At 42.1% G+C, this 26,439-nt stretch overlaps 1 protein-coding gene across 1 annotated transcript in view; it reads left to right on the forward strand.

Moving 5' to 3' along the window:
• The window catches only part of DYNC2I1 (dynein 2 intermediate chain 1), a 46,469-nt gene extending 20,280 nt beyond the window's left edge, over positions 1 to 26,189 (forward strand). Inside the window, exons 10-23 of the mRNA XM_075271521.1 lie at positions 1,244 to 1,373; positions 3,945 to 4,056; positions 5,197 to 5,285; positions 5,885 to 6,014; positions 7,018 to 7,190; positions 7,529 to 7,691; positions 8,959 to 9,066; positions 12,643 to 12,704; positions 15,147 to 15,198; positions 15,297 to 15,357; positions 17,596 to 17,695; positions 19,839 to 19,970; positions 22,074 to 22,297; positions 25,689 to 26,189. Coding sequence (XP_075127622.1) covers positions 1,244 to 1,373; positions 3,945 to 4,056; positions 5,197 to 5,285; positions 5,885 to 6,014; positions 7,018 to 7,190; positions 7,529 to 7,691; positions 8,959 to 9,066; positions 12,643 to 12,704; positions 15,147 to 15,198; positions 15,297 to 15,357; positions 17,596 to 17,695; positions 19,839 to 19,970; positions 22,074 to 22,297; positions 25,689 to 25,860 — 1,708 coding nt within the window. The 3' untranslated portion in view covers positions 25,861 to 26,189. The remainder of the gene's footprint in view (positions 1 to 1,243; positions 1,374 to 3,944; positions 4,057 to 5,196; positions 5,286 to 5,884; positions 6,015 to 7,017; positions 7,191 to 7,528; positions 7,692 to 8,958; positions 9,067 to 12,642; positions 12,705 to 15,146; positions 15,199 to 15,296; positions 15,358 to 17,595; positions 17,696 to 19,838; positions 19,971 to 22,073; positions 22,298 to 25,688) is intronic.
• Positions 26,190 to 26,439: the final 250 nt, after the last annotated feature.

A 26,439-nucleotide genomic window follows, 5' to 3' on the forward strand; every position in this document is an offset into this window, starting at 1 on the left:
CTTACACGACCGTAGTGGTTTTTGCGGTCCCAATTTGCGGATCCGCAACACAAATTTCACTTTAAAAATTAATTCCGCAGACATCCGCAATGTTCCGCAAAAAACAAAACACACATGTTGATATCCGCAATTGCGGATATACACTGATGTATGTTCAGTGTATATCCGCAAAAATGCACCTGCCCATAGACTTCTATTGGACCTTCCATGCTGTGCAGTAAAAGCGCGGCCATTACGGACATGCGGTATACTGTCTGGACCACAGTTGCGGCACGCCACACCACTGACAAAATCTACGATCGTGTAAGAGGCCTCATAGAAAATTATGGGACCGTAAATGGTCCGCAATTTTGAACCCGCAATTGCGGACCATTTGCGGTGCAAAACTACGGTCGTGTAAGACCAGCCTTATACATGTGTTTTACAACCCTCCACGTATGACTGTCCTTACTTCTACTCAAGTGAGGGGTAGCAGGACTACAATTGTAGGCGCCATCACTACAGTGTATGCAGCTCCGTACACTGTATACAGCTCCTGGTCTGTACAGTGTATTAGTTGTGTCTGGAACTGCAGCCCCATTCCAATGAACTTGAAGAGGTGCAGGGCTGCTTCCGGCCGTATACCTGATATATGGCATGTGGTGGCCAAAGTACCTGATCACAACCGATATACTGAGGACCTATCCACAGTCATCAGTATAAATTACCTTCAGATCCTGGAAAGTCCTTTTAAATTGTACCTTTATTTAGAAAAATGATTATAATTCAGGATTATATCCAGTTTTGTTTCTAACATCATACACAGCATTCTTGTTCTACAAGTCAGCAAGGACCAGCCATGGGCCAGGCTGTGGACTGCTTATATCTAGGCTGTAATGTCGTGAGGTCTTACAATGACTGCGTCCCTCCTGGATATAGATGATGGGGCGGGACACTGTAGTGTATAACTATAAGCAGCCCATGGCATGGATCTAGTCGGTCCTTGCTTTTATTTAGAAGCCCATTATAACTCAATTATATTGAGTTTAGGATTTGTATGTTACAAAACAGAATATAAATGATCCTCAGCATGGACCCTGCCATGATGCCAATGTGACTATAGCCCATAGAGCTGACATTTCATTGTCCATCTCTAGGCACTGAATATGAATAATCTATTAGATGATTGTCCTGTTTCTGCTTTAGCTCTGTATAATGCTTTTCTCTATGTTAAATGCATTTGTAATTTAATATTTCATTACAGGAAGCGCAGTCTGGAAATCCTCCGCCTCATCGACTTAGATTTTTCCTCTACTTTTTCTTTATTGGACCTTCCTCCTGTAAAAGAATATGAAATGTATATCCGGAACTTTGGAAAGACCAATACAAAGCAGGTATATAGATGGATTATACAACAGTAATATATACTTATAATATGTTTTATAAAAGGTTTGTATGAATGGCTCAGACTTTGCTGTTTACTAGTGTGCACTAAAAATACAATGGAGTTTATTGGCACCTTGGTAGTATTTTGTAAGCGATATATTTTAGGCATTTGTTCGAACAGCAGTAAATGTAGCACCATTAGAATAATGTAGGGGGCACCGTGCTTCTGCAGGACCCTAGAAACCACCAAGTAAGTGTGGGACCCACATCAATCCTTTGTAACTGTATGTGAATACCGCTTTAATTATTAATGAAGTCTACGCCGCCGTCATCCTGTCTGTTGTTCTGTTTCGTTATCGGATCAGAACAATGAACTAAAACGTTGGCGGAGTGAAGCATGCAGATGGATCACCATCCATTTGTATCTGTCAACATTGACCTTAACATTACATTGTTTATTTTTTTTTAACATTAAAGTCAATGATGAAGCAAATGAGAAGTGTCCTATCTGCATCCGCATTCTGTCCATTGCTCTGATCCTCCAAAACAACAGACAGAATGACAGCAGTGTGAATATACCTGTACAAAAATATATCGGGCAATGTAAAAATAAACTATATACTTATTATTTTTGTTCATTAGATCAGGGTAGAGTACATCTGTATCAGCACCACAGACTTCCTATGGTCAGTGATGCGTGATGAGTAGAAACTATAGAGACAGAGCGCAGTGCTTACTCTCCTAGGGGCCTGTTAAAAACAGTATGAGCTCTATTATAATTGATAGGAACTCTACAGGTAGTCATATTTTAAAAAGAGGATTTGTAGATAGAGAATGAGATTCTGTTTTCATTTTTAATAGTATCTTAGATTTAAAGGAACAATAAACGTAGAAAATACAATAATATAAAAGGAATCTTTTCCTCCATTCATTTCATCCTTTCTTTGGTCCAGTGTTATCTTATATTACAATTTAAACTGGAGAATACCTAAAGGGGTTGTCCAGGCAAAAATTTTACATTTTAAATAGGCTGTTGCAGGTGAAAATTTTTTAAAAATAATCATACTCTTCTTTCCCTGATCCTCTGATGCCTCCCTGCACAGTCCAGTCCTGCTGATCCATTGGGAGGACATCGGGGGACAGGGGAGTATGATTTTTTTTTTTTCCCCCCCTCCCTAGGCTTGTTTTCAAAATGTATTCTTTGTGTCTTGGGATCTCATCCATGCCCCCTTCCCCCTCCTCCTCCTTCCTCCTCCTCCTCCTCCTCACAAGCTGTAAGAGAACTGTCTGGAGCATGAATCTCACTTCTGTGCCCTGTCCGCAGTAGGACAAAAATTGGATAAAGGGTTTTGCCATTATAGACACTTAAAGAGGACCTTTCATGGTTCGGGGCACAGGCAGTTTTATATACTGCTGGAAAGCCAACAGTGCGCTGAATTCAGTGCAATGTCGGCTTTCCCGATCTGTGCCCCGGGTAAAGAGCTATCGGTCCCGGTACTGTAGCGCTTTACAGTCAGATGGGCGTTCCTGACAGTAAGTCAGGAACGTCCTTCTCCACAGCAGCGCCTATAGCGCAGTACAGTGTGAGCGGGGAGGAACGCCTCCTCCCTCTGCTCACAGTGCGTCTATGGACGAGCACTATCTGCTTTCCAGCAGTATATAGAACTGCCTGTGCCCCAAACCATGAAAGGTCCTCTTTAACCCTGTGCACAGAATAGGTGATAAGTTTCAGGTTACTGGGGGTTCCAGCGATCTGACACCTTCAAGAAAATGCGGATCAAAAAGCCCCCTTGAGTCTTCCATGTGAATGAAACATCAGTGTACTTACATGACCAACACTCCATTCACTTCTATGGGGGTGATGGAGATTGCAGCAGCCCCATAGACATGAATTGTACATTGACATTTTCATCAATCCCAAAGAAGTTAGTGGAGCGCTGGTCACTCTAGTCACACTGGTGCTTTAGTCACAAGGAGGATTCCAGGAGCTTTCCGCTCCCTGTTCTCCTTAATGTTGGGAGTCCCAACAGTCCCACCCAGAATTCGGAGGCTTAACCTGTATGGATGTTGGTTAAGTGTCTATAACAGGGGTAGGGAATGTACGGCTCTCCAGCTGTTGCAAAACTACAACTCCCAGCATGCATACTTGCTCTGCTGTTCTACGAACTCCCATGGAAGTGAATGGAGCATGTTGGGAGTTGTAGTTTCTCAGCAGCTGGAGAGCCGAAGGTTCCCTACCCCTGGTCTATGATGACACGACCCCTTTTCACCTTCACGTTTTTGCTGAGTTTCCACTTTGAGTCTCCAACCAAAGATCAAATGGACAAGGAAATGGACCCCTGTGTTTTCTGTAGGATTTCTCTAGGACTGTCAGGATGCTTTAGACAGGCAAATAATGAGGACAACTATATTTTTTGTTTACTTTTATCCTTCATTTCTACATGTAGTGTTCCTTTAATTAAGAATACTTAATATCGGGCTGTTCATACTACATTTGTGATATACATATGTAGTTAACATTAGAAACACTCCTGTTTTATTAAATAACCCTCCTTTGTTTGCTTATCATGTTCTGTCAGGCTTATGTGCAGTGCAATGAAGACGCCATTGACCGAGAAATTCAAACTGAAGAAATAGATCTTGAAGAAAAGTGGACTCAGTATCCAGGAGAGGGCGCTGCTGTGTGTGGAGGTGAGCTAAACTGTAGCCATAATAAAAATCTATCTACAAATATACAATACAGGGCAATATCATCTTTGTCAAAGAACTCCGTTTGCAAAATATGATCTTGTTTTGCCGCTGTTGGCTTATACCTGAACATGAGACTTGCATTGTCATGTAAGGAGGATCTTTCATGTCCTCATAGATGTGCGGTATTTAGTGCACTGTCTGCTTTCCCAGTATGTGCCGCTGGGCAGTATTGTTAATTTTGGCACCGATATCTCCCCACTGTCAGATGGGCAGGCCTTGCAGCCCAGCATCATCGCTGGGCTGTGGATAACGCCCCACCTGACAGTACTCTTTCATAGCCTTGTACTGTCAGAGGGGGCATTCCTTATCGCGCAATGATGACGCCGAGCTGTAAGGCCCACTCTTCTGACAATGGGGATATATCCATTAATTCAGTGCACTGTCGGCTTTCTAGCGGTATATAATACCGCACATCAATGAGGACGTGAAGGGTCCTCTTTAAAAGGTTTATGCCATCGGTGGGGTTCTGACAGCTGAGACACCACTGATTTTAAGCGGTGGGGGAAGGGGAGGGAGTGGTTTAGCGTGATAATCCTAGATGTGCCCTTGCTGGATGTGACGCACCCATTCACTTCAGTAGAGGCGCCGGAGATGGCTCAAGTACAGAACAACCCTATATAGGCTTTCTTTTAGCACCTGCACTGGTTTTCTGTATGCTAGACCGAGAAAGTACATAGCATCTACACAGCTAATCCTAGCTTGCGAGAGAGAGCTAGAAGATGGAGATTCGATTTGAAGGAAACCTCAGCTAGTTGCTTCTGCTCTTCCTTGTATTGACTTTTGGGAATCTGAATACTTGGGCCCTCACTGGTCAAAACTTCACGTTTCAGAAGTTTTTAAAAAGCATAATTTCCTAATAAAAATGTGCAAAGCCAACTTTCCAATGGGAGCAAGAACTTTTTGGCGGTTGGATCAATACTGATCTGATTTCTGTGGATTGTGTTATATACATGAGGTGTGAACAGCATGACTTGCATTGACTTTGTAGAGTCTCATATTAAAGTATTATATATACACGAGACTTGCAAGTAACGTATCAGTCAATCCACTTACATTTATAATCTTCCCTTCTTCTTACAGGCCCTAAAAATGAAAATGTACAAGATACAGGGGTTGTAACCAAGGTGGACTCACAGCGGCTGACAACATTCCTTCGTTCTGCCTGTCAGGTTGGTGTCAGACATTCCTACTCAAGCGAGGAGACTTATTTAAATATTTTTCTAATTGGTAAAGTCTTATCTTGAAAGATAGCAGTATCTGAGAAATGTTCTCACACACAGTGTAGAAGAGCTTAGCAGTTGGGGTTATTTGTGTCTTTTCCAGCAGCCGCATCCTCCTCCCCTCCCCTCTCCATAGATTTCTATGTTAAATGTCATTCAGCATGATAAGAGGAAAAGAAAACCTATTTCATTAATAAGATATATCACATAATTTCTTATTTTACCTCTTGTATTATTTTTCTAAATGTATATGATTACAGTAAATGTAATTGTAGTGTTTCCATTTTACTTTGTGATTTTTTTTTTTTATTATGTAGATTGTGAGTCCCATATAGGGATCACAATGTACATTTATTTTCCTATCAGTATGTCCTTGTAGAATGGGAGGAAATTCACGCAAACATGGGGAGAACATACAAACTCCTTGCAGATGTTGTCCCTGGCGGGATTCGAGCCCAGGACTCCAGCGCTGCAAGGCTACAGTGCTAACCACTGGGCCAACATGGTGCCCCATTCTTACTGTATGATTTGTACATCTCTGTTTGTAGGTCATGACTGTTCTGCTAGAAGAGAATCGGGCTGAAAAGCAATCTAGTGACCAGGTTCAGTCTAAAGCCCCCTGCCTGTCTATCAGCGATAGCTGCTTCCATCTAAATACCAACTTGCCTTTTCTTGAAGGTAGGAAAAACCTTGTAATTGACATTCCCTTTTATTACATTATCTTGTGTAATAAAACAGGAGCAATTGGTGCAGTAAAGTTTTATCTGCACTTCATAAAAGTAAAGACACATTATATTTACATATGTACAGTTTGTAATTTTTCCAGGGTATGCCACCGCTAACCAGACATTACCCCCATCTGTAATTAAAATGCGTTACTACATAGCTACCAATCAGAAGAAGGCTGCTCTTATAATACAAGGAAGGCTCCAGTGTTAATTGGAGTCTGCCGCCAAAACCCAGCATATCAACCCAGCCTTGCAGATAGACAGGTTAGCGTCTCCTGAAATGTTTTCCCCCCTGTAAATCAGTTGCCAAGATATTGCCTTTTTGTCAATATGCAAATTAACTCTTTGGAGCAATGTCTCTAAATCTATGAACCAACAGAGTCACAGTGCCCGCATTGCTCCAAAGAGCTCATTTACATGTTGACAAAAGGCAATATCTCACCAATTGGTTCAGAAGGGGAAAACTGAGTCTGATTCATTAGACGCTAACCTACCTATCAATGTGCGGGGCTGAGGTGATATGCTAGGTCCTGGTGACAGATCCCCTTTAATCTGATTTATGTTATCAAAATAGAGTCACAATGTAACGCTCATCACGTGTTGTGCTGACGTGGGGCACATTAGTAAAGCTGTACGTCCAGATGAGTGTGCATGTCTATGGGGCTGGATGGTCATTACTAATAGCTGCCCGCTGAGTAAGTGTTTGGCTACTGTCCATTGAAGGAGTATGGGCTCCTTTAGCTTTGCATTTGCTCACCTGGCATAATTTTGTGATGTCACCATGTGTCCCTAGCTTAGATTTATTGGAACATTTTGCAGTATCTGCCCTGTTCTCTTGGGAAAGAACACAATGTACTAATGTAGTTAAGCTGTCAGATTTCCCATGAATGCCTTGTTAAAAAAAAAAAAAAGCCAAAAAGAAACCTATTTTGCACACCTTTATGTTGTTCTAGGTCGTAGTGTATACCAGCTGCAGTTTTCTGACACACAAAGGCACCTTTTGCTTACCTTGCATGGATTGGGCAACAGCACTGAGTCTAGCAGTGTCTGGGAGAAGTATATCATCTGTGTATGGAATATATGGCAGCCTTCTACTCCCCAGAAAATCCTCTGTTCTGAATCCGAGGTATGAAAATATGATCTTATTTGTCTTTATATGTCATCTGAAATTTCTCTTTGCATCTCATATTTTACTTTGTCTACTTTCAAAGTTCGCTACTTCTCTTGAGCTGTTGGTCTTATATAGCAAAGTTTCTCTGCAATACAGACTCTACTATTTTTCTGCAAATCTTTGAATATATTTTTTTGGATTGTGGAGTTCTCGGAGCTTACCCTTGCAGGCCCAGAGATACGCACATGTTATCTGTGGGCTGCAGCACGCCAGGACTCGCCTCTGATCCAAATATAGTTTTTAGTGTCCTTACAGATTGTATTTTCACAGACTCGCTTATTGGAATTTTATAGGTCAAATGTTGCTGTTTCAGCCCAGGCAAAGCGTCTCTGGTGTTTGCTGGTACAGTGGACGGTTCTGTATTAGTATGGGATCTACGGGAGGACTCGAGTATGCACCAGACTATGGTGATCAAAGACGCCGGCTGGACATTTAGGTCTCCTACTTTTTCTACAGGTTAGAACTTTTATTTTTAAAGTTGTGTGGGGACAGACTCCCCTATTCCCCAACCTCTTCCCCATCAGTGGGGTTAGCCCCTCACTGATCTCCTGTGGAGAGGGGATAACTTCCGCAGAAGGGAAAATACCTTTTAATAACATCCTAAACCATGGTTTACATCCTCATGTTCTTATTGTTTTAAAGAATGTGATAAATGGGGAGATTTATCACTAGTAGGACTATGGAGTTGGAGTGGAAATCAATTTTAGCTGTAGTCGGGGCGGAAAAAAAAACTTGAGAAATTAATTATTCTTATATATAATAGTTTAATTATATGTATAGCTTGATCCATATTTATTGCAACTATTTATGAAGGACTGTGGAAAAATGTCGGTGGCCTACCTACTCCACAGCCTTGATCACAAGTAGACAAGTCGCCCACAGGGACCAGTCTCATTGCAGCTTTCATTATACAGAGGTCATTTTTTTTAAAGGGAGTCTGGTCTGTGTTATCTTGGCCAGCTGCTCGGTTGCGGAGAATTTTGGTGTTTTACAGTTATGCTAATGAGTCTAAAAGGGCTTTAGGTGCGTTAACATTGCAGTGTGGGCTTCTGTATGACCTGTAAAAACCCATTAAACACTTTCTAAAGGGTTTTTGTGGGTTCCGCACGTGCAGTACTGAGTTTACTGCACATGCCAGCTAATGTTCTCCCCCACCCAGACTCTTTTACAGTGGTGTGTAGCACTTTCGGGTGGAGGATGATGCTTTAGGGGTGTTCACAGCTATACAGATTCCCACACTGCAAAGTAAATGCCCCAAAAGCCCTTTCAACTCATTAGCATAATTATAAAACCAAAATTTTCAGCAACCGAGCAGCCATCCAAAATAATACAGACCTATTTGGAAACCATGTCAGAAGTGCTATGAGTAGAATGATGTCTATTTTCCTCTTGACAGACTCCCTAGAATTGAAAGCTACAATCTGATTAGTTGCAATTTTTTTTAATACATTTTGTACTAGTTTTGATACATTTGCCACAGTTTTGCTGATAGTACACTATGTAGTTGACTAAGGCAAACCAAGAATACTAAGTGTAAGATTTCATTTGTGCAGATTCTCCATCGCAATGTCCACCTGAAATCAGTGGGCAAAAAAGTCTTACATGAAACAGAAATATAACACAAATGGAAGGCCATAGATTTTGCTGTTTGTACTCAATGTCTTTTATTTTTACAGTACTTTGTTATTTAGTTTTGTTTGTTGCATATTTGTATGATTTGCAGATGGCATTTTTACTCACGTGAGTCACACACATCCAGTGAAGGCCGTAGAACCTGTCCCAAGTACAGAGACAAAGGATCACGGGATTTCTTCTTTGTCTTCCCCTGAAGGTAATTTCAGTTATAAAACATATTTCTGCTGAATAGCTGGAAACTGTGAAGCTCAAAGTGTTCACTATCCTAAAATTATGTCCTCCTACTGCTTGGTACATGCTTTCTGCCATATGCTTGGTACGTTAAAGAAGCCTTTCTGGATGACCATCAATATTTGAGTGGTAGGGGTCCAATCCTGGCATGTTCCATGGAGCTGTCCACAGGTTGTTATCACACATACCGCTTCCTGTCCCTAGTCATCTATATCCCACTTCGCCTCCTATTTTCAGCATACACCCATCCATGAGATTGCGCCTGCTTTGCTAAGACATAACACATTCTGTATGATTTACTTTGCTTCTTGCTCCTACACACAAGGTGTAGATAGTGGGAACATATTCTGAATTTCCAGGAAGGGTGTGTTAAACACATGTTGTGGTTGTGGGTGGAGGCCGTATTGAAGTTTGACCTTTAAAAGTTATCATTAGAATATATGGACTGACTTTCATGTTGTTACAGTTCATGCTAAAAAAAAATGGCAGTGTCTCATTTATATGTAAATTTGGGTATAAATATTGTCTTTTAGGGCACAGTTTGATGTGCTGTATGGCCATACTCTCTTGTAGCTTGCACGCACAGGTTTATAAATAACTATTCTTAGGGCAACTAAGTATTATGTCTGTGTATAGATTTGAGATTGGTGGGAAGGGGTTACTCATTCTTAATATGAAGTCCTACAGGCAATACTTTATGGGAAAAATATTAGTGTATCACTAGTGCCACCTATTGAAGTGTCCGCTCCTCTAATGAGCCTTGCTGCATCACTATGGATGACTTCATACACTGATCGCCTTCCCACCAAAAAATCTATATGAGGGCGGGTTGACACCTGCGCCCGGTCTCCACTTTAGCCAATCCGGCGGGTTTCCGTCTTCTGCCCCGAGAAACTGGACAGGGGACGGAAACCCGGCAGTCAGTTTTCAAACACATTCACTTGAATGGGTTTGCAAAGTGAGCGTTGTGTGAGTCTTCTGCCTCCCCACGGCGAAACTGTTTTTTTTAACTGGACACAAAGTCAGACATTCAGGACTCTGTGTCTGGTTAAAAAAAACCAAAAAACGTTTTGCGGTTAATAAATTTTGTAATATGGGGGCCACACGGTGGCTCATTGGTTAGCAATGCAGCACTGGAGTCCTGGTGTTCAAATCCCGCCAAGGGCATAAAACCATCTGCAAGGAGTTTGTATGTTCTCCCCGTGTTTGCATGGATCTCCATCCCATATTCCAAAGACATATTGATAGGGAAAAATGTACATTGTGAGCTCTATGTGGGGCTCACAATCTACATTTAAAAAAAAAAAATACATTTTGTAATATAGTTTATTAACACATTTTGTCTCCTTTCTGTGAAATCCTGAATTTCTTTATTCTTCCCTGGCTTCTCTATTGAGAACTGTCACTGTTACTTACTGAATGTTACTGTGTATGAGTACAGGGCTGTGTAACATGTAGAACAAATGAGAATGTGGAGGATCACAACATATACCGTATTTTTCGGACTATAAGACGCACCTAGGTTTTAGAGGAGGAAAATAGGGAAAAAAAATTTTGAAGCAAAAACTGGTAAAATATTTAATATATGGGAGTTGTAGTTTTGCAACAGCTGCAAGGCCACATTGACAGGTGACCCTGCAGCTGTACGGGGATGCATAGAGTGTTTTTTTTTTTTTTGCGGGGCCAGCTGTACTTTTTAGTTATGCCATTTTGGGGAATATCTATTGCTTAGATCACCTTTTATTGAAAAAAAAACAAACGGTGGTTTATGATATATGTTTTTCTACTTTTATATATATATTCTAGGGACAGGAGGTGATTTAGAACTTTTATTTATTTCATATTTTTATTATATATTTTTAAAGTTTTTTTTTTTTTTTTTTTTACTATTTTATCCCCCCCCCCCCCATTGAAATCATTGGGTTACAAAGCCTCCCATTGATTTCAATGTGTATCACGCATATGCTGGCACACATTGAAATGAATGTGATCAGTTTTGAAGCGCCGCGCTCTTACACATGTATACATGCCTGAATGCGCAGCGCATTACTCCATGTGAACTGCCCCAAAGGAGCCAAAATGTGTTAATAAAGTATATTTCAAAATTTCTTCTCATACATATAGTGTTCCTGTCTGATAACCTGTCCACAATAAGGACATCATGACTGGGCTTCTGACAAGTCCCAGACCATAGAAAGTTTACTACATTCTTGGTCGTATCCTTTGGCAACTGAACAAGACAACAGACATTCATCACTAAGATGGTTAGAGGACATCTTGAAAACTCTGCCAAATTTTTAATTATTTATATATGCACTTTACTTTTTACTAAAATTTTAAATATGGCTATGTTCATTGGGAAAACTCCTTTAACCTCAAGTTTAGGTTATGATAACAGAAATAGTACGGCAAATACGTGTCTGACGTTATTTGGCAGAAATCTATGGCGTAATGGATAGCTGAGAGCAGGGATATGAAATAGGGACCCATTTTGAGTGGAGTGGGAATAAAGTTAGAAACGCCAAATGCAGCTTCTAAATATAAAGATTAATTCATTTTAATATAATTAATTCAAAGTATAGTTTGTTACATATTTACTTACATTGCATTTTTAATGAATTAGAGGATTTTTACTGCTTCTGACTAAGGGTATGTTCACACTGAGTTTTTTGCAGGTGGATGTTGAATCTGCCTGCTGAAATGGCTCCCATTGACTTCAATGGGAGCTGCTCACTTTTTTTTTCCAGCTAGCTAGTAGTGGGGAAAAAAAGAAGCGACATGACCTATCTTGCTGCCTATTCTGCGGCTAAGGGCTAGTTCACACGGGGGGACAAGGAGGCGGATTTTGACGGCAGATTTCGCCTCAAAATCCGCCTCCATACAATGGTGGTCTATGGAGACCACTAGCGTTCTTTTTTCCGCTAGTGGCATGTTGAAAAAAGAAGTGAGCTGCCCTTTCTTCAGGCGGATTCCGCCTGGCGGCAGCAACCTCTGGAATCGGCCCATTCATTTGAGCCGACTCCGGAGGGAGAAACCGCGACGGTCGTGGCAGGCGGGTTTTGACCTGAGAGTGACGCTGCTCCCCGCGTCACTCTCTGTGCCAAAATCTGCCCCCCCCCGTGTGAACGAGCCCTAAGTCATCCACGGCTCCACAGCTTGAGACACATTCCTGTTTATGCCCATTCATTCAGGCCTAAACGGGTTCGGGATGCCATGACGGAATGTTTACAAGTTTCCGCCAACTTTTCCTCTCTGTGAACATACCCTTACCATAGCTGTCAGCCATTTATGAAGGAGGCAGAGTCAGGCTGTGGAAAAATAGAGGTGTAGGAATCTGTGGCCTGGCTTACTGACTGTCAGCCCAATATACCATAGTTGCAGTTGTATATTTCCAGTTCAGATGGACATATGAGGGAAAGATATTTACATAAATCTCTGGTTCCTTGTCTTATCTTTATACTAATTGTCTGCAGAGTTTTTTCTTTGTGTGGTGTCTGTTCCCAATTGACTGCTTTTGAATATTTTACCTGTTGTTTTGCAGAGATGTCAGGTTTGTCATTTCAAGTTGCATCTCTGGATGAAAGCGGCCATCTTATCTTGTGGGTAAGTTTGAAAGTTAAGTAAAACAGCAATAGAATAACAAAACCCAAATTTTATTTCCTTTTGTCTCAAGACAGTATGAATTCTTTCTATTAGCGAAACATAACTTTTCAGATGGATCCTCTAAAAAAAAAAAAAAAAAAAAAAAAAAGTGCATGAAATTACTGTTGCAAACTTATGTTGCCCTATGGAGTCTTTAGACCATAATCCTAATGTGTCCTGTGCTGGTGGTCACACATGCTCAGTACTGTAATTACACACCATATGGAGCCAGAAGAAGTTGTATACACTGTGTAGTGACTGTGCCAGACTACTGCAACTTAGCTCCCATTTACTTACTGAATAGGAGCCGTGCTGCAGTTGTGTAGGGAATTGTCTGCTGAATAATGCAGGCTGGATCTGATCTGATACTTGACTGCTCGATTAGTAATCTATAATTTATTCAGTACTCTTGCTTTCTACTACATGCAACACAGACTTTGCTTGGTTCTATATAGGTTATACTATTTTTATGTTACATATGAGTTGTATAATACAGATATGGTATTGCAATTTTTAGTATAATTTCCCTGTGCTTGTTCCTCTATTAAATATGTCCTACTAGCCTCTGCCTGCGACTTCGTCTGCGTGTTGTTGGCGTGTATGATCCACCTAAATTTAGCAAATTGCTGCTGCCGATGGTTTGCGTGCTCCAGCGATTTGGCAGCTCTCAAGCTGTCCTGCTGCTGAACTTGTTCATCTTAGCATACCTGTGATTGTTCCGGCATCTCAGCAGCTCACTGGGATGCCATATAATGAGCGTGTTGTTGGTGTTGATGATCCACCTGCTCTGGCATTTTGGCAGCTCTCAAGTTGGCTTGGCACCGTTCCCGTGATTGTTCCGGCATCTCATTAGCTCGCTGGGACGCCATATAATGAGTGTATTCAGCAAATTGCTGCCGTTGATGGTTTGCCTGTTCCGGCGTTTTTGCAGCACTTAAGCTGTCCTGCTGCTGAACTTGTTCCTCACGCTGTGCCTGTGATTGTTCCGGCATCTCAGCAGCTCACTGGGAAGCCATATAATGAGCGTGTTGTTGATATTGATGATCCACCAGCTCCAGCGTTTCGATAGCTGTCAAGCTGGCCTGCTGCTGAACTCGCTCGCTGGGACGCTATATAATCGGCATGTTGTCGGCGTTGATGATCGGCCTGCTCCGGCGTTTCAGCAACTCTCAAGTTGCCCTGGCACTGAGGTGGTTGTTTGCACCGTGCCTGTAAATGTTCCGGCTTTTCAGCAGCTCGCTGTGATGCCATATAATGAGTGTGTTGTGGGTGTCTATCCCCCTCAGCTCCGCTTGAAGAGAGCTCTGTTGACTTCTGGCTCCTTCATAGCTCTCGTTGTTTGCGACAAATTAGATTTTCTTTTTCCGGGCATGTTTAAAATTGAGAAACTGCCAATTTGAATTAAAGGTGTTTGCTCATGTCAGATAATATGCAAATGCATGTACACTGGGGGTTAGTGAGTGTTCACACAGAGAGATAACAGCCCTGGCTTTCTCAGAAACTGAGATAAGAGCAGTGTAATATAGTATGTGAACATAAATTCATAACAGTTGTGAATCCATGTCATTTACGGGATAAAAAGAAGCCTATGTGTTAATCCAGGTTACAAACTATCTATGTGCCGAATTTCATTCAAATCCGTTCAGCCGTTTTTGCGTGATTGAGGAACAAACGCACAAACATACAAACTTTCACATTTACAATATAGGATAGTAGGATAACGTTTTCTTAAAACCTTTAGACACTTATGCACTGCACCTTTTTTTTTGTTTTGTTTTGTTTATTTGCTTCCTACATACTAAATTTAAGTGACTTTCTAAATAGTCTTCATTTAAAGTATGGTCACATGGCAGAAAGTGACAGATTTTGAGTCCAATTTCTCCTCAATATCATTGCCACATTGTTTGCCAGATCCCTCTATTGTTTTCAATGGTAGGGCATAAATCAGAGCAGGGTGTTGGAAAAAAAAATTAAACCTCCTGCTTGATCACGGCACGGATTCTGCAGCTGATCAACCACAAGACCCTTGATACAATACAGTCAGCAGATCAGACCCATTCATCTGGGGCTGATCAGTGACTGAAAGCTGCTGCAGAAAGCCAATTTTCGGAAGAATGAAGAGGAGCTGGGGCGCCAGTCTGCCTCAGTTTCTCTTCATTTTCCAACCAAATGGTCTGAAGGAACAGAGTTAGCAGCCTAAAACATAGAGCAGCTTTTTTTTTTTTTTTCAAGATGGCTGCTAACATGTAAAACTAATTTTTCCATGTCAAAAGTATCTATATTCCTTTTATGTAAACTTTCATATTAGCTGTAATATAAATGCAGAAAACACGTCTACACCAGTTTGCAAATGCATCTGCTTTTTTTTATCAAGTTTTCAGAAATCCTAATATGTCGTTGCAGGTAGTGGTAGAGCTGAGAAAGGTTGACCTCGCTGGCTCCCAAAATGACCTGGGTAAGTTTTTTTTTTTTTAATATTTGCGCAGCTACATTTTTTTTTCTATGGTCTGTGATCCAACAGTTAAAATTAAAAAACTGTACCTGTGTGTCTAGGATTAATCCCAGGTGGGAAAGTGAAACTGATACACAGCTCATCGATACACCTCAGTGACAGGTAAGTGTACTATGTTACTTCTATCGTAATATTAAAGATGGCAGTATAGATTATATACAAGTTGTTGTTCTGATTATTTCCTTCCTCCATTAATAACACTGGAGCCCCAGTTTGCTTCTCTTGATGTTATTCTACAGTTAATGCAATGTCTAATGCTGGGTCGTCCACCTCCAGCACCTGGGCCGTGGTCAGCACTTTAGGCATAATTACTCAGCACCGTGCTCTCTTTAAGGTCTAAAATGCTGACCAACCAATTATTTGAAGATAACATCCTCATGCTAGCGCTGCGTCAGGTCAGGGAACAAGCAAACCAATTCATAAATCATCAGCGCCTGACCTGACGCAGCTTGGTTCACTTCAAATAACTCATCGGCCCTCTCAATGGTTCCCTGTCTGGCCGGTCTCAATGGAATTAACCCTTGCTAAAGTTACCTCTGCTTGCTTCTGACCCAGTGGTATACAACTCCAGCAGGTAAGTGATTTATTTATTGGTATGGGTATTCTGTCTTGTGTAAAGTATGAAGGGACAAGCAGCAGTCCTGTGCAAGGAAAGAATGTGATCTTGACTCCTGGCTACACCAGCTTTGTGTAAGATATAAGATGTAAGGACTGCTGCAGCCAGAAGCATAGACTCCCTTCTTTCCTTAAAGGGGACCTTTCACCTCTTGCGGCACATGTGGTATAATACACCGCTAGAAAGCCGACAGTGCACTGAATTCAGCGTACTATAGGCTTTCATGTTCTGTGTCCCCGATGAAGCACTATCGGTGCCAGTACCCTAGCTCTTCACAGTCAGAAGGGTGTTTCTGACAGTCAGTCAGGAACGCCTTTCCTCACAGCAGCCTTCTATAGCGCTGTACTGTGAGAGCAGTGAGGATCCATAGACAAGTACTGGGGGGGGAGGCGTTCCTCACCACTCAGCATCATTGCTGGGCGGTAAGGAATGCCCCCTTTCACATTACAGAGCTATAGACGCTACTGTGAGGAAGGGCGTTCCCGGCTGACTGTCAGAAACGCCTTTCTGACAGTGAAGAGCTATGGTACCGGCACTGATAGCTCTTCACTGGGACACATAAAGGGAAAAACTCTGTTGGCTTTCTAGCGGTGTTTTAAACCGCATGTGCCCCAAATGGTGAAAGGTCCCCTTTAAGGAGCGTTCACACTACCGCTGTTAATGTCCATTGCTGTCTTCCGTCATAGGATGACGTCAACAGACATTAACTTGTTGCAGAGACATGTTTGTCTCTGCGTATTTGTTTATTTTTGTAAAAGAAGTTAAAGTCCTGCATGCTTTAACAACGGTAGCGTGAACGCCCCCCTTACGTAGGACTGCTGCAGCCTTCACCTCTTCTTTCCTTCCACAGCACTTCTGCTTCCTCTTCATTCCATATACATGGAAGGGATGCAGAGGGTAAAAGTAGCCCTATGTAAGAGATGGAGGGGTGTGGAGCGTCATAGGGATGTATGCCATTCTACCACACAAAAAAGCGCAGCATAGCGCACAAAAACCCCAAAAAACAATGACGGATGAACATCTGAATGCAGCATTAGGCTTCACAGGGCTGTAATACTGATGTACGGCCATAAGTCCCATTACATACCTTTCATTTAGGATGAGAACCTTTCATTTATAGCCCGGTACACCGAGTACCTGATCTTTTGATTTTTTTTAATTTTAATTTGTTACACTGTACAAAAAAATGTAGCCTACCCCCGGTCTGATGCGACCAGGAGGTCGCTCCACCCTGCTGTGTCTGGGTGCTCTTGTCCTTCTAACATGTCTTACCATGAGGCAAGGTTGGGGTTAAATGACACTTTGAAATATGATGCTGGTATAGTCATGTCAAAATTCTGGATGCTTTTTGGGTTTTCTGGTATTCTCTAAATCCTAAAGATCTCATTCGAGGTTACAAATATACAGAGCCATGCAAACGTTTAGGCACACTTGTAGACTTTTTAAAGGAACTCCACAGGGAGGTTGTTCCCACCATCTTGGAGAACTAAGAGAACGCACCGAATATTGATGGGATTTAGATTTCTATTTTATAAATTCACTTCATTTTGGTAATTGATAAAAATAAACTATTAACACTTCTATTTCTGGAAGCATTCTTACTTTGCAGCATTTTTTCCACACTAAAACTTTTGCACAGTACCGTATGTGATATTAATTGTATATTTTTTGATCATTTATATTGCAAAAAAAAATAAATAATGCATTTTAACATTGTTTTCTAGATTTTTCCACAAAGATGTCCTCATGCTGGGAAGCCCGCAAACTTTAAATATTAAATTTCTTCCTCGAGACTTCAATCATTTTGTCATTGGAACAGACATTGTAAGTTAGAATACATCACAGATGCTGTACATATATTGTTTTGCATCTATCTAAGGCCCCGTTCACACGGGGAGCGGATTGGCGGATTTTGGTCCTGAGAGTGACGTGAGAGTGCAGCGTCACAATAGGGCCAAAATACACCTATCATGACAGTCGCGGCTTCCCCTTCCGGAGTAGTTGCAAATGAATGGGTCTAGTCCGGAGGGTGCTGCCGCGAGGCGGACGCCGGAGCTGAATCAGCCGCAGAGTCTGCCTGAAGAAAGGACAGCTCGCTTATTTTTTCCGTGAGCGGCACCATGACGCTCATGGAACAAAGTAAGCTGGCGATCTACATATACCTCCATTGTGAGGGGGCGGACTATGACGTGGATTCAGCACCATAATCCGCCCCCTCTTGCCCCGTGTGAACGAGCCCTAATGATGGTTGATAGTTCTCCCCCACAGACAGACAGACACCAGACGGGAGAGGGATCTGTCTGCATTCTACAACTATTAATGTCTGTTGCTGTCACCCTGTGACGGATGAGATTAGCAGACCTTAATAGTGGTAATGTAGCCTTAAAAATGTCCCTTGGCAATAAGCATATCCTAAACTGTTCCCCTACTAGGACCCACAGTATTCAACTGTTATCTGTGGGGAAACCTAAGTGTTCAGTTTTCTTGCAGCGCCACCACAGGGCAGATTACATATTACAGTGTGCTCACTCAAATCAACCGCTCGCAAGAGGAGACCCTCTCTAATACCCTAGATTTCCCTAATAGGGGGTGTAAAATAGGGTTTCTATACTGGATAAGTCCTTTCATAAATATTAGCAGTTGTTTTGGCACAATGATTACTTTTTCTATTTTTTGTGTAGTTATATATTTTTTTAAGATTATAATGTATTTTTATACTCTTACAGTATGTCTTAAGATTTATTCTTTGTCAAATGTTGTTGAGTTTTTTCATTGTTACACAGTGTAGACAGAGCTGGTCCCTACTATAGTGACTTTTTAGAATAGTGGTTTTGCTTTGCAGATTACTTTTATGGCATCTATTCACAGCACTCCCATGTGAGTTCTCTATTAAAGGAAGTTTTCCATTAGACAGTCTTTCTATGATCAGATTTCCACTACAAAGAGTAGAGCTCACTATGGAGAATCTAACTTGCCCACAGTAAATGGTCTGCATGCATTCATTTGATTGGATATCATGTACATATCAGCCTCGCCCTGTAGAGGGCAGTATGTGTTTAGAAAAGGGTTTGTGCATGAGACCTTAAAGAGGACCTTTCATGACTTGGGGCACAGGCAGTTCTATATACTGCTGAAAAGCCGATAGTGCGCTGAATTCAGTGCACTGTCGGCTTTCACGATCTGCACCCCGGGTGAAGAGCGATCGGTACCGTAGCTTTTCACAGTCAGAAGAGCGTTCCTAACAGTCAGTCAGGAACGTCCTTCTTCACATCAGCGCCAATAGCGCTGTACAGTGTGAGCGGGGAGGAACGCCACCTCCTTCTCCTGATAATACTCGTCTATGGACGTGTACTGTGAGCAGAGGGAGGGGGCGTTCCTCCCTGCTCTCACAGTACCACACTATTGGTGCTGCTGTGGAGAAGGATGTCCCTGACAGACTCTTCACCCAGGGCGCAGATCGTGAAAGCTGACAGTGTGCTGAATTCAGCGCACTATCGGCTTTCCAGCGTTATATAAAACTGCCTGTGCCCAAACCCATGAAAGGTCCTCTTTAAAATGAACATGACATTGCACATTGTCGATGTGCTAGCTGTGTTTTTTTACATGGTCACTGACCCGTTCATTTCTACGGCTCCTTTACTCGCTGTATGTTTTCAACCAGAAAATATGAACCAGAATTCAAAATTCATCACAGGCCCTACCCCTGTCCATTTTGTGACCCAAGCTCCCTGACATCACTGAATGGGCCGTGTAGGCACGGGCAGCACACGGTTGTCATTCATGTGCCATTTTTATCACAGCCTGGTTACACCCAGTCGTGTGCATGTCGCCTAAGTCAGTATATCTTATACTAGAGCCCATTGCATTTATTAATAAACTATAAATAGAAGAAATACATTTTCGGCAGTTTACTTCACTCATTGCTATACTGTACTGTACTTTACAATTCCTTTTTATTCTTTTATAGGGCTTAGTAACTCATGGAACAAGATATGGTTTGATCGAGCCCCCGATGCAATACACGTCTCTGCACAGCAAGCTCAGACCTTCACAGATTACAGCCATTGATTTCTCTCCATTTGGGGCCGCTGCATTTTTAGTATGTACTTTTATTAAAAACATTGAAACTATATTCAAATAAAGCATTTTTCTTGCTTAGGGCGGGTTCACACCTGCGCCCGATCTCTGCTTTGCAGGTTTTCATCTTCTGCCTGAGAAACTGGACAGGAGTCTGAAACCGGCAGGCAATTTTCAAACCCATTCACTTGAATGGATTTGCAAAGTGACCGCCTGTGAGCGTCTTGTGCCTGTCCGCAGTGAAACAGTTTTTTTTTTTTTTAGCTGGACACAATGTCGGACATGCAGGACATTGTGTTCGGTTAAAAAAAGAAACAAACAAAAAAACAAACTGTTTTGCTGCGGAGACCACAAGACGCTCACAGGCGGACACTGACTGCCAGGTTTCCATCTCCTGTCCAGTTTTTCAGGCAGAAGACGGAAACCCCCAAAGCGGAGATCAGGTGCAGGTGTGATCCCACAGCACCATGGTTATAGAACTGACCACTAGGAGGCTAAGATTAGGAATTAGCAAAACATTAAATATGGAATATATAAAAAAAAAAAAAAGTAAATAAAAAATAGACAAGATGTAAATCTTCATTTTATGCTGGGTTTACATTTGCACCAGACACGAATGGTTTCTCACAGATCCCATTGCCTATAAAGGGATCGATCGGTTGTCTGTTCACTTTAACTGAAATCAGTGGACATAGTTACATAGTAGATGAGGTTGGATAAAGACATCAGTCCATCAAGTCCAACCTATAACCCTACAATCCCTACAGTGTTGATCCAGGGGAAGGCAAAAAACCTCATGAGACTCATGCCAATTGCCCTATTTCAGGGGAAAAAATTCCTTCCCGACTCCAAATCTGGCAGTCAGTATAAAAACCCTGGATCAACGTGTCATTAAAATCTAGAGACCATAACCCGTAATATTGTTCTTTTCGAGAAAAGCATCCAGTCTCTCTTTGAACTTGTTCAGTGAATCCGCCATCACCACTTCCTGGGGCAGAGAGTTCCAGAGCCTCGCTGTTCTTACTGTGAAGAATCCCCTTCTATGTTTGTAGTGAAGCCTTCTCTCCTCCAGACGTAGAGGATGTCCTCTTCTCACTGTCACTGACCTAGGAGTAGAGGATGTCCTCCTGTCGTTGGCCTAGGAGTAGAGGATGTCCTCTTGTCACTGTCACTGGCCTAGGAGTAGAGGATGTCCTCTTGTCACTGTCACTGGCCTAGGAGTAAATAGATCCTTAGAAAGTTCTTTGTGTCCCTTCATGTATTAGTACATTGTTATTAGATCTCCCCGTAGACGTCTTTTCTCTAAACTGAATAACCCCAAGTTTGTTAATCTATCGTTGTACTCCAGTCCACCCATTCCCCTAATCATTTTGGTTGCCTGTCTTTGCACTTTTTCTAGTTCGATTATGTCTTTCTTGTATATCGGGGCCCAAAATTGCGCACAATATTCTAAGTGTGACCGTACCAGTGATTTGTATAGCGGTATAACTATGTCCTTGTCATGAGAATCTAGACCTCTTTTGATGCATCCCATAATTTTATTTGCCTTGGCAGCAGCTGCCTGGCACTGGTCACTAAAGGTAAGCTTGCTGTCCACCAGAATCCCTAAGTCTTCACTGGCAGTCTTACCCAGTAATTTACTATTAAGTACATAGTCATACATTTTATTACGTCAACCAAAGTGCATAACTTTACATTTGTCAACATTAAACTTCAGTTGCCGAGTCTCCGCCCAAGCGACAAAGAAGTTTGTTGATTTTTAGGTGGATCCTCATATAGACACCTGGTGCAATTGTGAACCCAGCCTTACTTGCATCACTTTCCCTGCCATATTCCATTATAAGTCAGTGGACACTTTTGGATCTGTTGTACAGCTCACTAACCCCTGGACTTATGATGGGATCTGTCAGGTTTCATAGTTTTGACAGCAAGACTAGAGCTGCATTATGAATTGCCGATGAAGTCTTCATAGAGACCCTTTAGTGCAGATGTGAACCTACCTGAATACCAATTGCACCAACACATTATGAACGTAAGCCGCAACACGCATGTGAACAGAGCCTAAAAGAGAGGACAAGTAGGGTAACTGTATATAATGATTTGCTTCACTTTTTGCTTTATTAAGGCAGGATGCTCGGACGGCTCTATAAGACTACACACCATGAGCGCGGAGTTCCCAGCCATGCAGTGGAATGACAGCACTAATGGCCAGTCTGTCACCGCGCTACAATGGTCCTTCACAAGACCTACTGTGTTCTTTGTCTTGGATGCGGCATCTTCCGTCTACATATGGGATTTGTCACAGAATGATTTACATCCAATAGCCAAAGAATCCATTACGCCTGACCGGTAAGTAAACATGAGCTCGTGCTAAAGTGTCTCTCCGGCTAGCAACAAAATTCTTAGACGCATAATGAATAAAAGCCAGACTGCGGTTTCTTTATAGGAATCTGCTACAGAGCCACAAAGTGTCAGTGCAATGAAGCTGGCGACAAAGGCAAGATGCAGTTAGGGGCAACTTTTCTATATGGACGCAAGGCTTTTGTACTTGTAATACTTGTAACCCACTTGTCATGGGACAATGAACACATGAAGGCGTCTTCCCTTCTTGATAGAATATGCTGTATTTTGGCTATTGGGATTGGTCTATTCTACTTCTATGGACTCTTGCTCATGTAGAGAATGATTCCATCCCTCACATCCAGTCACTGTGCTCCAAGTCATTGAATGGGGTTGTCATGCTGTTCCCTGTACTGTGGGCAGACAGGAGCATGTGTGTCTGTACATTGGGGGATCCAGCAGGAAGTGGTGGTATGTCCTAGCAGCATGCCATCACTTCTTGCAATGTATAAACCCCTGTAGCCCTTTTTTAGAGCGACAGAAGGCATCTAACATTTAATGTAGAACTTATACAAAACGTAACTGCATATATCTCCAAGCACATCTGCATACACATATGAGCCACCATGGGGATCATAACATTTAGCACACAATGTACCCGTATTTTTCGGACTATAAGACGCACTTTTTTTCCCCCCAAATTTCGGAGGAAAATGAGGGTGCGTCTTATAGTCTGAATGTGGGTGGAGGAGTGGGTTTGCAGCATGGCCGCGCTACTGTCACCGCTGGTTTTCTTCAGCGGCAGGAGTGTGACAATCTTGCAGGCCCCGGCAGCTAAGACACTCCCCGGCATCCGCCGGTCTATTACAGCAGATGCCGGGGACTGTCTTAGCTGCCGGGGCCTGCAGATTGCCACGCTTCTGCCGCTGAAGAAAACCAGCGGTGGCAGTAGCGCGGCCATGCTGCAAACCCACTCCTCCTCCACAGGTCCCGGCAGTCAGTTAGCCCCCCCCCACCGGCCCCATACCTTTAGTGATGCAGGCCGGCTCCTGCACGGCGAGGCCGCAGGAGCCGACCTGTTCCGATGACAGCCGGGAGCCTAATGAAGGCTCCGAGGCTTGTCATAGATATATATTACTATCGCGGCTGGTCTATGACCCTCCGCGATAGTAATGTATAGAATCTCCAATAGACGGCAATACACTTGTATTGCCGTCTATGGGACTTGCAATCAAATGATTGCAGGTTCAAGCCCCCTAGGCGGGGGATAATAAAATAGTAAAAAAAAAAAAAAACACTTAAAAAAAAAAATATAATAAAAAATAAAATAAATAAAAGTTCACCTCCTTTCCCTAGAATACATATAAAAGTATAACATTACTGTGAAACATACACATTAGGTATCCCTGTGTCTGAAAATGCCCGGTCTACTAATATTTTTATGTACAGTGAACGTCAAAATCAAAAGTGCTAAACTGCCGGGTTTTTCTCTCTGTTTTGCCTCTGAATTAAATAAAAGGTGATCTAAGCAATAAACATTTCCCAAAATGGTATATCTAAAAAGTACACCTGGCCCCACAAAAAAAAAAAAACGCCCTATACATCCCCGTACAGCTGCAGGGTCACCTGTCAATGTGGCCTTGCAGCTGTTCCAAAACTACAACTCCCATATATTAAATATTTTACCATTTTTTGCCTGAAATTTTTTTTTCCCTATTTTTCTCCTCTAAAACCTAAAAAATACGGTAGTTTAGTTTGCCACAGGAAACCTCCCAAAATACTCTACAATTATTAAGAGGCTGGAGCTTATACTTGTCATAGTAAGGCTTGCACACAACTCGCCCATCTTAATAAATTCCCCCATTAAGGGGATTTTCTGGTCCCAAATACATTTTTCAAACTGATGACCTGTCCACAAAATAGGATATTAGTATCTGATATGTAGGGACAGCACCTGGACCCCACACAGATCAGCTGTTATAGCTGCTGCAGTGAATGGGGAGCGGAAGGAGCTCTGCCGCATTCACTGTATAGCGGTGGTCCCGGGGAATTGCAGCGCTGCACACACTCCCGTCCACTGTGGCAGCTTCTGGTTCCTGGAGGCTACTGGCACAGCTGATCCACGTGTGTTGAAACGGCTAATCCAACCAGGTGTCAGACCCCACATGTCACATACTGCTGACCTAGCCAATATAGAAAAATCCACTTGAAGTTGGAAACCCCATTTAAGGCTAAGGACCCACATTGCGGAAACACAGCTTTTTTTGTTGCAGATTTTGCTGCAGTTTTTTGAGCCAAATTCAGGAATGGATTGAGCAGAAGGGAGAAGTATAAGGACTTGCCTTATATTTCCCATTCCTTTTGTAGCCATTCTTGGCTTTGGCTCAAAAAATCGCAGCAAAATCTGCAACAAAAAAAGCTTTTAAGTCTTCAGATCTATTATCTAAATCTGTGGTCATCCAGCACAAGATCTTAGCTATTTATAATCCCTTTATACAGGGGCATTAGTGACCGAACCTGCCAGTTTCCATCTCCAGCATAATTTTCAGCAGGTACATATCACACATGCAGGACGCTACTACACTACCATACTAAAACTGGTTCATTCTCTGGACTGGCTACAAACAGGCTTCTGTCCTCCATCTTACCGATTGGGCATTGAATATTATGCTAAGGAAGCCCAATTAGGCTAATTTCACTTGCTGCGACGTCTGCAACGGACATTCAACATCAGATCTGCCTGCAGCAAAAAATAGCCAAAATTGTCAGATTTCTGCTGTGGTTTCCCATGTGGCTAGCCCACAATTGAACTTCAGGTTTTTTTTGGTTTTTTTTTTTTTTGGGGGGGGGGGGGGGGTGTTGGCAGTGCTTAGATGAGATTTCTTCCAAAAAGAAGTTTTGAGTCTTCTTCAAAATCAAGAGGCCCTCCTGTACACGGCCTAGTCATAGTTCTTGCCCAACATCATTACAGATCCGGACACTAGTTTGCGGGATGTGATGCCTTTGACTTAGGAATTTGTTTTTTATCTCAGGGCCTATGAATGAGGGAATGATTTGGGGATAAAATCCTCTTGGTAACACAAGGGGAATCCGTCCCCCATTCTGCAAGCCGGACTTTTCTCTCTGCTGATTTCAGGAGGAAACCCGGCGGACCCCATTATAGTCTGTAACCTCTTTTTAAGTGGATAGGGTCTCGGTTTTTGTGGGCCCGAAGAATAGAAACCCAAATGCCAGTGTGAATCTCGCATAAGTGGAGAAGGAAACCTTTTTCTCTGAAATTACAAAGTTTCTATTCATTTATATTATTGATTGATGCAAATTTTTTGGAAAAGTGAGAGACCATGTAAAAAGATCCCAGGTGTGGTGGGAATATAATATTTTATCTGCTTTATTTTCACAGCGTGCTCAGTATGTCTGTGTATGGAGAACCGGAAAAGAGCAATAATATCATGGGTCTGGCGTTAGGCAAATCTTCAGGAAAAGTGGAGATCCAGTATATTAAGAAGACAATGGCCAAGATTCAGCCCCAAGAGTTAGAGAAGTTACATCTGATTTTACAAGAGATTTTATAAGGATCTGTCAGTGACCTCTCCGATATGTTGTATAGTTTTGTACGTACAGAACACTATTTGTTTTCTACATCCACGGCACTATTTATTCTATGGTTTCCAAAAATACAGTATATATTTTTGTACTGCGTACTTCTGTTTGTGCTCTTAGAATATTGTACAGTCTTTTATAGATGATGTATCTATAGATATGTAGTAAGGTCCAGACAAATCCTCATCCAATACTCCAATGATGACTTATGTCCGGAGTTTACTGCAGGACAGACTTGTTATCCAGAATTATAATTATTAAATAATCACTATTTTTATGAATCTGGAATCATCAGAAATTGACGTTTTTGTTCATTGGTTGAAGAACTACAGAACCTAAACTTTCTGAAAAAAGACGATTGATCTCTTATCCATCCCCACCGTATACAACTATAAGGGCTAGTTCACACGTGGGCAAAGGGGAGTTTTTTGACAGCGGATTTCGCTTCAAAATCAGCCCCTTTACAATGGAGCCCTATGTGAACATCTAGCTTTTTTTTTTCCACTAGCTTTTTTTTTCTGCTAGTTATTTTTCAGCTAGTAGAAAAAAGA

This window comes from Leptodactylus fuscus, chromosome 4 (genome assembly GCF_031893055.1).
Source record: "Leptodactylus fuscus isolate aLepFus1 chromosome 4, aLepFus1.hap2, whole genome shotgun sequence".
Taxonomy (NCBI): Eukaryota; Metazoa; Chordata; class Amphibia; order Anura; family Leptodactylidae; genus Leptodactylus; species Leptodactylus fuscus.